The 14,377-nt window shown below is 38.2% G+C and overlaps 2 protein-coding genes and 1 pseudogene across 2 annotated transcripts; all 3 read left to right on the top strand.

Annotated features, from left to right (window-relative positions):
* The first annotated feature begins 419 nt into the window (after positions 1-419).
* LOC133261074 (olfactory receptor 10AG1-like) lies at positions 420-1,364 on the top strand. The gene has a single exon (XM_061439647.1). The coding sequence runs from the start codon at positions 420-422 to the stop codon at positions 1,362-1,364; it is 945 nt and encodes a 314-aa protein (XP_061295631.1).
* A 6,496-nt stretch (positions 1,365-7,860) lies between these two features.
* Positions 7,861-8,888, top strand: LOC133261450 (olfactory receptor 5F1-like; annotated as a pseudogene).
* A 3,684-nt stretch (positions 8,889-12,572) lies between these two features.
* Positions 12,573-13,529, top strand: LOC133261073 (olfactory receptor 5F1-like). Its single transcript, XM_061439646.1, has one exon. The coding sequence runs from the start codon at positions 12,573-12,575 to the stop codon at positions 13,527-13,529; it is 957 nt and encodes a 318-aa protein (XP_061295630.1).
* Positions 13,530-14,377: the final 848 nt, after the last annotated feature.

Below are 14,377 nucleotides of genomic sequence, written 5' to 3'. Positions count from 1 at the left end.
CACATGAGTCAAAAGAACAGAATTCAAGATTTTTTTGTTTTTACATAGTGGAAACTGAGGATATTGGATTTGATATATCTTAAACACAAAACAAATAAAATTTTAAATGGATATATGTATTATATTGTGTGTGAGCATGCATTAATTCCCTTCAGTCATGTCTGACACTTTGCAACCCCATGAATCCCCACACTCCTCTGGCCATGGGATTCTCCAGGCGAGAATACTGGAGTGGGTTGCCATGTCCTCCTCCAGAGGATCTTCCCAACCTAGGGACTGGACTTGTGTCTCTTACATCTCCTGCATTGGCAGATAGGTTCTCTATATTCTATCAGTGAAGTTAAAATCATCAATTTATTTTAACCCATTTCACTGCTGGTTCCAGTGAATTGTAGTGACTTCTAACCTTTTGTTCGCAGATGGGATCCAGAGGACAAAATCCCCCACAGTGGAACCAGACTACATTGGTGGATTTCATCTTGCTTGGCTTCTCTGATATTCCCGACCTACAAGGATTTCTTTTTGGGGTGTTTTTGATCATGTATATGATTATTCTGATGGGAAATAGTCTCATTATCATAATAACCAAGATGGATCCTTCCCTCCAGACTCCCATGTACTTTTTCCTAGGGAATTTTTCTTCCTTGGAAATATGTTATGTATCAGTCACTGTCCCAAGGTTATTAATAGATCTTTGCAGTCAAAGCAGAAATATATCCTTTCTGGCCTGTGCTGCTCAAATGTATTTCTTTCTGGTGTTTGGAGCCACTGAGTGCCTTCTTCTGACTTCAATGGCTTATGACAGGTATGTCGCCATTTGCAACCCACTGCTGTACCCTCTCCTCATGAACAGTAGGTTGTGTATCCAACTGGCCGCTGGCTGTTGGGTCAGTGGAGTTCCAGTGCATATAGTGTTAACCTACCAGATCTTCTCTCTACCCTTCTGTGGCTCTAACCAGTTGAATCACTTCTTCTGTGACATACCTCCAGTGCTTAAGCTTGCCTGTGGGGACACCCTTATAACTGAGACATTAGTTTATGTAATTGCTGTTCTAGTTGTCACTGTTCCTTTTATGTTGATTCTTGGATCTTACGTGAGAATAATTGAGACCATCTTGAAGCTGCCTTCAGCCACTGGGCGAGCCAAGGCCTTCTCCACCTGCTCCTCCCATCTCATGGTTGTGGCTTTATTCTTTGGATCAGGACTCATTACATATTTAAGACCAAAGTCCAGTCATTCTAAAGGAATGGACAAATTTCTCTCTCTTTTTTATACCATTGTCACACCAATGTTTAACCCCATGATATATTGTCTGAGAAATAAAGAGGTTATGGTAGCACTGAGAAAATTTTTACTGAAATGAATTGTAATATGACTCAAAACCATCACTTCATAAAATTTGTTTCTTATTTATTATAGTCTCCATGCACTAATTTCTGTTCTTTTCCAATTTTTCTATGAATCTTAATTATTATAGATAAGTGATATCATGTCTAGATTAAATAAAGCCTCCTGCTATTTTTAAATAATAAATTTACCCCAAACTCAGTTCAAGGTATTGAAATTTCTGAAATAACACGTGGTGGTGTTGGTTTAGTCGCTAAGTCTTAGCTGCTTCTTGGGGCCAGGTTGCTTTGTCCGTGGGATTCTCCAGGCAAGAATAGTGGAATGGGTTTCCATTTCCTTCTCCAGGTGATCTTCCTATCCCAGGTATCAAACCCGGGTCTGCTCCATTGCAGGCAGATTCTCTACCAATTGAGCTGCGAGGGAAGCTCTCATAGCAGTTATTAATGGTTTTTGTTAGTGTTGTTGCTTTTTAACATTCAAGAACATTGCCTATATGCATGCATGCATGCTCATTGCTTAGTCCTATCTGACCCTTTGTAGCCCCATTGTCTGCAGCCCCCAAGCTCCTCTGTCCATGGGATTTCCCAGGCAAGAATACTGGAGTGAGTTGCCATTTCCTCCTCCATGGGATTTTCCTGACCCAGGCACCCACCCATGTCCAACCACCTGGGAAGTCCCAATGCCTACATATTCTGATTAAATGAGATTGTTCAAGCTTATATCCCAAGTGCCAACATATTGTCTAAAAAATAATAGACTAAAATAATGACTTATAACAAAGTATAGCAGGCCTAGTACTTTTTGCCCCATTTGAAGATGAGCACTTGAACTGAAAATACGACATCATTTTTCAAGACATAAAATGTTAACTTAGGGTAGATATACCTCTGATGACTTCACAGAATGATGGGAAGAAGTAATAATAACTTGTTGCATTTAAGTTCAGAAAGTTTTTTCCAGATTTTCCTTGTGAGGTGTGGCAAGGCAGGTCAGGAAGTTTGTTTTTTTTTTCACTGCAAAACACCTCTCATGAAGACAACCCTGGAAACCAGTTTCTGGAGTGAGGAAACTAGGCAGTGAGGGGAGATGGCCTCTAACGCTGCCAGTGCAGATGTGACCACAGTGATGGACAAGAGTGGTGCCTGAATGATCGCCAGTCACTCCAAGTGTGTATAGAAAGCTGCGAGTCCTGTAGGACGAGAGTCAGTGTAGATGCTCCTACACACACCCCTGTTTCTACAAGAATTAGAGAGGGAAAGATCTGGGGATGCCTCCACATACACTGGTAGGGCACCCTCAGGTACTGGCTTCTGAATATAGTATTCATCTCAGAACACACTACATGCTTGAGGGTACGAAAACACTGTCTTATTTTATAGGAAAAGAACCATTTTGGGGGTCAGTGTTGGTGCCAAAGAGAGATTTTCTACAATGGCCAACTCATTGATCTCCTGGGTATAAGATCACTTCTATATCATAACATGCATAGAGTCCATTGTGTCCCATTGAGTGAAAGTCCCTCGGCTGTGTCCAACTCTTTGTGACCCCATGGATGGTAGCCCACCTGGCTCCTCTCTCCATGGAATTCTCCAGGCAAGAATACTGGAGTGGGTAGCCTTTCCTTTCTGCAGGTTATCTTCCCAACCCAGGGATCAAACCCAGGTTTCTCACATTGCAGTTTCTTTATCATCTGGGTCACATGCATAGAAAACCTCCCCAAACTGGTTCCTTGGTTTTGACCACTTAAATCTTATTTTAAATGGGCATTTCTCTCTGAATATGCCTTTTAGCTCGCTATGTATTATTCTTCGCTTTCCAACATGCTTCCTAGTGTTAGTCACTCAGTCATGTCTGACTCTGCAATCCCATGAACTGTATCCCACCAGACTCCTCTGTCAGTGGAATTCTTCAGGCAAGAATACTGAAGTGGGTAGCTATTTCCTACTCCAGGGGGTCTTTCCAACCCAGGGATCTAACTGGTGTCTCCTGCACTGCAACAGTCTCTTTACCATCTGAGTCACTGGGGAAGCCCCTAGGATATCCTTATCCTTCCTCAAAAATCCAGGTCAGTACTGGCAAGTGAAGAGATCTGTTTTCCTCTGATATTAGAGGGAAAAGTTCAATGATGCTTTGTAAAAATAAGCTTACATGAAAAATATTATGAATATTAGAATGAAATTCCTTTACAAATGAGGACAAAATGTTTTACAAAGACTAATAGTTAACAAAGGAATTCAGAGCTTTTAATGAGTAGGTAAATTATAGGGCAGATTGTTTAGAAGTCAAGTACCACTATGAACATAGGGGTGCATATATCTTTTCCAACTATAATTTTGTTTGCATATATGCCCAGAAGTAAATTGCTCGATCATATGACAACTCTATTTTCAGTTTATAAAGGAACCTGCATACTCTTTGCTATAGTAGCTATATCAATTTTCATTCCCACCTATAATATAGAAGGGTTCCCTTTTCTTCACACCTCCAGCATTTACTATTTGTAGACTTTTCAATGGGCTTCCCTTGTTGCTCAGTTGGTAAAGAATCTGCCTGCAGTATGGGAGACCTGGGTTTGATCCCTGGGTTGGGAAGATCTCCTGGAGAAGGGAACAGCTACCCACTCCAGTATTCTGGCCTAGAGAATTCCGTAGATTATATAGTCCATGTGACCACAAAGAGTCGGACACGAATGAGTGACTTTCACTTACTTACTTAGACTTTTATGTGGCCATTCTGACTTATACGAGGTGCCACTTAATTGTAGTCTTGATTTGCATTTCTCTAATAATTAAGAAAGTTGAGACTTTTTCATGTGCCTGTTAGCCATCTGTATGTCTTCCTTGTAGAAATGTCTATTTAGGCCATCTGTCCATTTTTGGATTGGGCTGTTTGTTGATGGTATTGTTATTGAGCTATATGAGCTGTTTGTATATTTTGGAAGTTAAGTGCTTGTTGGTTGCATTGTTTGTAAAAATTTTGACCCAGTTGGAAGATTGTCTTTTCATCTTGTTTATACTTTCCTTTCCTGTGGAAAAGCTTTTAAGTTTCATTAGGTCCCATTGGTTTATTTTTGCTTTTATTTCTATTGCTTTGAAAGAATGACAAAAGAAAATGTTCCTATAATTTATTTATTTCTGTAAATATTCTCTCCTTTCATATGGACACCCAATGTAATTTATTTCACCTGTGACTTGTATATTTGATATCAAAAATCTGTAGTTAATCCCCATGTAAGTTAAGAATCACAGACAATTTCAAAAAAATAAATGCATATGTGCTCTGAGGCATATAGTAATTCCCATTGGCTATCTATTTTACATATTGTAATATAAGTTTCCTTGTACACCTGTGGCTGATTCATGTTGACATTTGGCAGAAACCAAATGTAAAGCAATTATCCTTCAATTTAAAAAAATCAATAAATTTTTTTAAAAAAATGAAAAAAGAAAAGAAAAAACAAATGCAATTTGTTTATATTTTCATATTATTGCCCTACTTGCTCAGGTAGAGTTTCTTCAATCAATGGATGTAGTTAGTGTCCCCCTCTCATTTATTTCACTCAAAAAATGAGCTGGATTAACACAATAATGGGATAAATTCCTTGCACTAAGGTTGAAAAGCAGAGACATTACTTTGCCAACAAAGGTCTGTCTAGTCAAGGCTATAGTTTTTCCAGTGGCCATGTATGGATGTGAGAATTGGACTGTGAAGAGGGCTGAATGCCAAAGAATAGATGCTTTTGAACTGTGGTGTTGGAGAAGACTCTTGAGAGTCCCTTGGACTGCAAGGAGATCCAACCAGTCTGTTCTGAAGGAGATCAGCCCTGGGTGTTCTTTGGAGGGAATGATGCTAAAGATGAAGCTCCAGTACTTTGGCCACCTCATGAGAAAAGTTGACTCATTGGAAAAGACTCTGATGCTGGGAGGGATTGGGGGCAGGAGGAGAAGGGGACGACAGGATGAGATGGCTGGATGGCATCACTGACTCGATGGACGTGAGTCTGAGTGAACTCCAGGAGTTGGTGATGGACAGGGAGGCCTGGCGTGCTGTGATTCATGGGGTCGCAAAGAGTAGGACACGGCTGAGTGACTGAACTGAACTCAACTGAAGGTAAAGTATAATAACTTGATTGGGGATGTGCACCATTTTGGAATAAGCTAAAACTACAGAGAAAAAGTATATTAAATAACCAATCAAAATTAATAATTTTTAAACTTTGACAAGAAACATTAAAGTAACAAAGAGATCTGTAACTACATCATGAGTCAAGTTCCACATAGTGTTTTATTGTATCTACCTGCATGTGATCATATGTAATTACTTCTGATAATGGAGTTTCCACTTTAGAGGATTGATTCTATAATTAAATCCTATTATCAGTCCCCATGGTTACCCTGCCCTCTTTAAGAAAAAACAGTATAAAAAGGCAGCAGTGAGCATGTATTCAAAAGTTGTCTCAAATTTTTACAAAGATATAATTCAAATTTTCTATGCTTATCATTTTATTTGAAGTGACAAATTTCCTATTTTTGTGCCTCAGCTGAGTTAATAGTTATTATAATACAAAAGGAAACAATAGACTAGAAAAGTTAGTACTAAGACAGATGCTATTAAGTGTGTGGTGCTGTCTCTGTCATTTACTACTGTGGACAGGTATATGGCATTAATTCGTTAGTGAGTTGTGTAAAGAGAACAGTCGTCTGATTTAAAGTACTACAGATATTAAAAGACACTTACTCCTTGGAAGGAAAGTTATGACCAATCTAGACAGCATATCAAAAAACAGAGATGTTACTTTACCAACAAAGGTCTGTCTAGTCAAGGCTATGATTTTTCCAGTGGTCATGTATGGATGTGAGAGTTGGACTATAAAGAAAGCTGAGCACAAAAGAATTGATGCTTTTGAACTGTGGTGTTGGAGAAGACTCTTGAGAGTTCCTTGGACTTCAAGGAGATCCAACCATTCCATCCTAAGGGAAATCAGTCCTGGGTGTTCATTGGAAGGACTGATGTTGAAGCTGAAGCTCCAATACTTTGGCCACCTGATGAGAAAAGCTGACTCATTTGAAAAGACCCTGATGCCAGGAAAGATTGAAAGTGGGAGGAGAAGGGGATGACAGAGGATGAGATGGGTGGATGGCATCACCAACTCAATGACACAGGTTTGGGTAGACCCAGTAGTTGGTGCTGGATAGGGAAGCCTGGTGTGCTACAGTTCATGGGGTCGCAAAGAGTCAGACACAACTGAGTGACTGAACTGAACTGAGCTACAGAAATATTCTTATGAACATGAAAAATGTTAAAATAGCGGTTATTTAAAATGGGTTATTTTTGCTATTTGGAGAACACAGAAGTGATTTCAGAGTGGTGGTGCATGAATTTGGGGCTAAAGAATATAGAGAGCTATTTTTATGAAAAACAAATTAAATCCATTTGAGTTAATTCAAATACCTGTGACTATTTCAGCAAAGATAGTTCTGTACTTAGAATGTGGGCTAAGAGAGAAAGAATAGAACATAGATGTTGCATTTGTAAAAAGCAGAAGTGAAACATGGATTTAGATCAGTTATTTGAGAGTCATACAACCGAGATACAACACAGTAAATTGCTTAATCAATGTCAATGCTTATTCACTTGTACACTAATTTTCCTCTTGCTTTGGTTACTTTATTTAGTATGCTCTGTTGTCCTTAGTTTTTACTCATATTTTTTCTTATTTTGTTAATATTTATTAATAATTTATTAATATTATTTATTACTATTTCTATTATGTCCAGCAAACTTTTTAAAAGGAAATATTTATACCTAATGTAAGTTTAAGTAGAAATTAAAAGATGTTACTGTTGGAAGGAAAACTATGGTAAACCTAGACAGTATATTAGAAAGCAAAGACATCACTTTGCTGACAAAGGTCTATATAGTCAAAGCTATGGTTTCTCCAGTAATCATGCATGGATGTGAGAGCTGGACCATAAAGAAGGCTAACCACTATAGAATTGATGCTTTTGAACTGTGGTGCTGGAGGAGACTTTTTTTTTTTTTAACTTTACAATATTGTATCAGTTTTGCCATACATCAACATACATCCGCCACAGGTGTACATGTGTTCCCCATCCTGAAGCCCCCTCCTACCTCCCTCCCCATGCCATCCCTCTGGGTCATCCCAGTGCACCATCCCCAAGCTTCCTGTATCCTGCGTTGAACCTGGACTGGCGATTCATTTCTTAAATGATATTATACATGTTTTAATGCCATTCTCCCAAATCATCCCCACTCCCTCTCCCAGAGTCCAAAAGACTGTTCTATACATCTGTGTCTCTTGAGAGTCCCTTAGACTGCAAGGAGATCAAACCAGTCATTTATAAGTAGATCAAACCAGTCAATTCCAAAGGAAATCAACCCTGAATATTCACTGAGAGGGTTGATGCTGAAGCTGCAATACTTTGGCCACCTGATGCAAAAAGCCAATTCACTGGAAAAACAAAAAAAAAAACCCTGATGCTGGGAAAGATAAAAGGCAAAAGGAGGAGGGTGGTGGAGGATGAGATGGTTAGACAGTATCACTGACTCAATGGACATGTATTTAAGCAAACTCCTGGAGATTGTGAAGGACAGGGAAGCCTGGCGTGCTGCAGTGCACATGGGGTCACAGAGAATCAGACACAACTTAGCGACTGAAAGCACACACACTAACTTATTTATAATAAATGGCCAGAAAAAAATATATTTCACTGACTGATTTCGTCTTTTCAGGATTGGCAGACACACTGGAGCAGCAGGTTATCTGCTTTTTGCTCTTTTCTGTGATTTACACACTTACAGTTGGGAATGTTAGGATGATCCTCTTAATCAGGACTGATTCCCGACTTTATACACCATGTACTTTTTCCTGGCTAACCTGTCCTTTGTGGGTGTCTGTTATTCATCCATCATCACTGCAAAGATGCTGGTAGATTTATGATCAGAGAATCCATCTCCTTTTGCTGGCTGCTTTCTGCAGATGTACTTCTTTTTAACCTTGGCCAAAAATGAATGTATCCTTTTGGAGTTAATGGCCCATGACCTCTATGTGGCCATATGCAGCCCTCTCCTTTGCTCCTTGATCATGTCCAGGATGGTCTGCCTGAAAATGGCAGCAGGGGCTTTCACTGTAGGACTGCTGAACTCCAAGTTTCAAACAAGTTGAAGAAGCAGCTTCACATTCTGCAGTTCTAATGTTATCCATCACTTCTGTGACTTCCCTTCAATTATTAAGCTCTCATGTTCAGACACATATCTGTATGAAATCATCTTGTCTGTAGTGCCTGGTGTGAATACAGTCAGAAGTCTGTTGGTGAGCCTCACTTCCAACTCCTACATTCTCTTCTCCACCTTTTGTATGCATTCAGGGAGGAAAAGTGCAAAGAATTCTTCACATGTGCCTCTCACCTGACTGATATTATTCTGATTTATTCCACCTCCATCTACACTTATCTGAGACCTACTTCCAGCTACTCCCTGATTCAGGAGTAACTGGCTTCTGTGTTTTACACAGTGGTGATCCCCATGTTGAATCCTCTGATCTACAGCCTCAGAAATAAGGATATAAAAAAGGGTTTATGAAATATAATTACTAGGAAAAGGGTTCCTTTATTTTGTGAGTGGTTCAGGCCTAAATAGACTATGTCTTGAAATTTGAAATACTGGTCAAACTTATTTTCATTAGATCACTGTCTATGTAATCGTGTTCTTTTAATACTCAATTCAGTTCAGTGGCTCAGTCGTGTCTGACTCTTTGCGACCCCATGGACTGCAGCATGCCAGGCTTCCCTGTTCATCACCAACTCCCAGAGTTAACTCAAACTCATGTCCATTGAGTCAGTAATGCCATCAAATCATCTCATCCTCTGTCGTCCCCTTTGCCTCCCACCTTCAATCTTTCCCACCATCAGGGTCTTTTCAAAGAGTCAGTTCTTCACATCATGTGGCCAAAGGATTGGAGTTTCAGCTTCAGCATTATTCCTTCCAATGGATATTCAGGACTTATTTCCTTTAGGATGGACTGGTTGGATCTCCTTGCAGTCCAAGGGACTTTCAAAACTTTTCTCCAACACCACAGTTCAAAAGCATCAATTCTTCAGCACTCAGCTTTCTTTATAGTTCAACTCTCACATCCATATATGACTACTGGAAAAACCATAGCTTTGACTAGACGGTCCTTTGTTGGAAAAGTAATCTCTCTACTTTTTAATAGACTGTCTAGATTGTTCATAACTTTTCTTCCAAGGAGCAAACTTTTTTTTTTTTTTTAATTTTATGGCTGCAGTCAGCATCTGCAGTGATTTTAGAGATCCCCAAAATAGTTGGTTACTGTTTCTCCATTTATTAGCCATGAAGTGATGGGACCAGATACCATGATCTTAGTTTTCTGAATGTTGAGTTTTAAGCCAACTTTTTCACTCTCCTCTTTCACTTTCATCAAGAGGCTCTTTAGTTCTTCACTTTCTGCCATAAGGGTGGTGTCATCTGCATATCTGAGGTTATTGATATTTCTCCTGGTAATCTTGATTCCAGCTTATGCTTCTTCCATTCCTGCATTTCTCATGATGTACTCTGCATATAAGTTAATATTATACAGCATTTATTTGATGAATATAATTTATCCTTTAGGTAAGAGCATAGAGTTTTCTTCTAATCATTGCATATTTCACTAGCTCCTTAAAATAGGGCTTATTTATAAAGAAATTTAGATTAGGGAAATAAAGGACTAAGTATATAGAGACAAAAGTAACAAGGTCACATGAAACAAACCATTTAATGACTTTTCCTTTTTTTTGATGTGTTTGTTTTCACCATTTATGATTTGCAAGTGATATATATCACCAGTGGCAAAATATTTTAAATTCATTATATAGTTCCATTTTATTTTGCTGAATCATTTCCTGGTGATATGCTTAAATAAAATTCAAGAATGTTATTTTAAATGTCATAGTAAACTCTTCAACTTTTTTTCCTTTATTTCCACAAATGCATACATATTCACTAAAGTATAAATATGAATTGTGTGGCAGTGTTCTATATAGAAAACAGCTGTTTGGTTAAAAAGTACAATTAGGCCAGTTTTTTTTTTTCTATTCCTTTCTTTTCTTCTTAAACATTTCCTATTCTTCTATGAGTCTCTCCTCCAGAATGATACATATACACAAAGCCACATGAACACACACTCAGTTATGTTTAATCAGGGCATAGTCCCAAAACAGGTATATCAGTGTTTAATGGGGTGAAAATGACATATTCTGTATAATAGACTCATGGATTTCCTGCTTATGGTAATCTTCTGTCAACTACCAACATAATCCTTTAAAGTTAATCTGACTATTAAAAGTAAGCCTTAATGTGAAAGTGGAATGAGAGTGACTTAATAGAACTCAGGAGGAAATTGAGAGGGGGTCCCACTCCAGTGTTCTTGCCTGGAAAATCCCATGGATGGAGGAGCCTGGTAGGCTGCACTCCATGGGGTCACTAAGAGTCAGACACGACTGAGTGACTTCACTTTCACTTTTCACTTTCATGCATTGGAGAAGGAAATGGCAACCCACTCCAGTGTCCTTGCCTGGAGAATCCCAGGGATGGGGAGCCTGGTAGGCTGCCATCTATGGGGTCGCACAGAGTTGGACACGACTGAAGCGACTTAGCAGCAGCAGCAGCAGCTCTTGTTAAGATATTAACTTTATTGTATAGTTTTTGGAGAGAAATTCCCCATGGCCCTTGCCTTGCACTTGCTGCTGAAGTGGCACCTGATAAAAGCTGTGGTGTTCAAATGAACTGGGATGAGGTAAAGCTGACCTCATGACCTGTCATTAAGTTGTCATCCAGCTCAGACATCTAGGTCCCTTTGTGGCCCACATAATTCCCGTTGGTCAGAAGAATATTCATGAACTTAGTAGTCAGCATCTCTTCAATTTATTTCACTCAAACAGCGGTGGATTTCAGGTTAAACTTACCCAGAAATGTGGTGAGTTACATATACACACATTTACACTCACACACACACACTCAGACTTATGCATACATGGCGGGGGGGGGGGAATTATAGTTTTGTAGTGGGTTATATACCCTTTTTGGAATAAGCTAAAATTATTAAAATATAGGCAAGTAAATAGCCATTTAAAAAATTTTTATCTTTGAAAAGCAACTTTCAAGTAACACAGAGATACGTAATCAAGTTATGATGCAAATCCACAGTGTGTGATTCGATCTACCTGTGTGTGATCACATTTTAATTACTTTTGAGAATGGAGTTTCTGCCATTAGAGCATTGACTCACAATTAAAAGCTATAGTCTATTCCCCATGGTTACCCAACCCTCTTTCAGGAAAAAAAAATCCAGCTTGTTATATATTCAAGATGTGTCTCAAGTTTTTCACAGAAAGAATCTGTACTATCTCTGGTTTCATTTCACTTCAAACATGAAAATTGTCTCTTTATAATTTTTATGCCTCAACTGAGTTATTAGAGAAGATTCTGATAAGAAAGAAAACAATAGACCAGATGAATTAGTACTGGGAAGGATGTTATTGGGTACATGCTTCTGTCTCTATTGTTCCCTGCTGAGGACAGGTATAGTGACTGCTATTATAGGCCACTGATTTGATAATATGTTTTGTTAATGAGAACAGTTGTGTGGCTAACTTTTAAAATACTACATAATAATCTCAAGAATATAATAGGTGTCAAAGTAGTGGTTATTTTAAACAGATTATGTTTGCTGCTTGGAGAACACAAAAGTGATGTCCGGGTGGCAAGTCATAAATTTTGAAAATGAAGAATATAGAGAATCATCTTTGTGAGAATAAAAATGTATTTGAGTTAAACAAATACCTCCTCAGAAAATGAGAAAGACTTCAGCAAGGTTAGTTCTGAAATGTATATTTTGGATATGGGCAATAAGAGAAAGAATGGAACAGGAATGTTGCATTTGCACAAAACTGAAGTGAAATAAGTTGACTTAGACCAAGGATTTGTGGACATTTAATATGGAGAATTGCTTAATAAACTCCAACGTATATTCATTTTTTCACTAATTTCTACATTATTTCAGTTGCTCTATTTACTATACTCTATTATCCAAAGCTTCCCCCTCATATGTCACTAACCTCATTAACATTCCTATTACTTCATGTAAGCATAGAGCAGTGAAATGTTTCCATCTAATGCAAGTTGACACATAATATATCTGTAATAAATGGCCAGAAAAAATTATACTTCATTGACAGAGTTCATTCTGTTGGGATTAGCAGACACACTGGAGCTACAGGTTATCCTCTTTTGCCTTTTTTCTATGATTTATATGCTTACAGTTGTGGGGAATGTTGGGATGATCCTCTTAATCAGAATGGATTCCCGACTTCACACACCCATGTATTTCTTCCTGGCTAACCTGTCGTTTGTGGATGTTTGTTATTCATCTACCATCACCCCAAAGATGCTGGTAGATCTATTATCAGAGAAGAAAACCATCTCCTTTGCTGGCTGCTTTCTGCAGATGTACTTCTTTATAGCCTTTGCTACAATTGAATGCATCCTTTTTGGGTTAATGGCCCATGACCGCTATGTGGCCATATGCAACCCTCTCCTTTACTCCTTGATCATGTCCAGGATGGTCTGCCTAAAAATGGCAGCAGGGGCTTTTACAGCAGGACTGTTGAACTCTGTGGTTCACACAGGTTATGTGAGCAGCTTGTCATTCTGCAGTTCCAACGTCATCCATCACTTCTTCTGTGACAGTCCTCCAATTTTTAAGCTCTCCTGTTCTGACACACACCTGTACGAAAGCATCTTCTCCACATTCGCTGGTATGAATATGGTTGGGGCTCTGCTGGTGATTCTCACCTCCTACTGCTACATTCTCTTCTCCATCTTCCATATGCATTCAAGGGAGGGGAGGTGCAAAGCATTCTCCACATGTGTGTCTCACCTGACAGCCATCATCCTGTTCTATTCCACCTCCATCTACACTTACCTGAGACCTACTTCCAGCTACTCTTTGAATCAGGACAAAGTGGCTTCTGTGTTCTACACAGTGGTGATCCCCATGTTGAATCCTCTGATCTACAGCCTCAGGAATAAGGAAGTAAAGAGGGCTTTATGGAATGCGATTACTAGGAAAATGGTCCCTTTATTTCTAGGATTGTTGCCTTAATTTTCTTGACTAAACAGAACATGTTTTGAAGTTTTAAAGTGTGGATCAAGCTTACTATTTTTCATTAGAATATTTTCTAATTAATCGTGTTTTATTATTACTCAAGTACTTGTATCCAATTAGGTATAAACTAACTGATATAAAATGTGTATCAGACTGTTATAAAATTACAAAATTTTCACCTCATTATTTTATATTTCCATTGTATTATCAAAATTTGTGCTTATTCATAAAGTAATCTTAGTTAGGGAAATGAAGTTATTACATTTTTAAAGACAAATATAACAGTATCACATGAAACTAGCCAAGTAAAGAACTTAGAATGTTCAGTTTATTTTTTCCAATGCCTCCTTTTTCACCATTTATATTTTGTAATAGATTGTTATATAGCACATATGCCATATTTTTAGTTTTGAAGAGATTCCCATTTTATTTCATGGAATAATTTCCTGCGGATATGCTTAAATCAAAATTCAGGAATATCATTTTAATAGTAGCAGTAAAAACATTGACTTTTATTTCTGCTATTCCTACAAACATATTCATTAAAAAAGAAATTATGAATTTGTATAAAAGAATGTAACTTAGAAAACTGTTCTCTGATTAGAGTGCACCACTTACAGTAGTTTTTCTTCTATTGCCTTCTTTCCTTCTCAAAAATTTCCTATTCTTTTCTCACTTTCTGTCTTCCACATAATTTATACAATCAAAGCCACCTCACACACATTCAGCTACTCCAGAATTTAATTAGCTCTACCTGATAGATGTTGATATTGAATGGATGTAACATACATATTATGTAAATCTATCAATTAACAATAAGTAATCAAAATTAATCATAATATTAA

The sequence above is a fragment of the Bos javanicus genome, chromosome 15, assembly GCF_032452875.1.
Source record: "Bos javanicus breed banteng chromosome 15, ARS-OSU_banteng_1.0, whole genome shotgun sequence".
In the NCBI taxonomy this organism is placed as follows: Eukaryota; Metazoa; Chordata; class Mammalia; order Artiodactyla; family Bovidae; genus Bos; species Bos javanicus.
The sequence above is the reverse complement of the archived record's forward strand: the minus strand, read 5'-3'. Positions and strand labels throughout refer to the sequence as shown.

Excerpts from the sequence above, each read along its gene's own strand:
- LOC133261074 (XM_061439647.1), top strand. The coding sequence starts at position 420 with ATGGGATCCAGAGGACAAAATCCCCCACAGTGGAACCAGACTACATTG.
- LOC133261073 (XM_061439646.1), top strand. The coding sequence starts at position 12,573 with ATGGCCAGAAAAAATTATACTTCATTGACAGAGTTCATTCTGTTGGGA.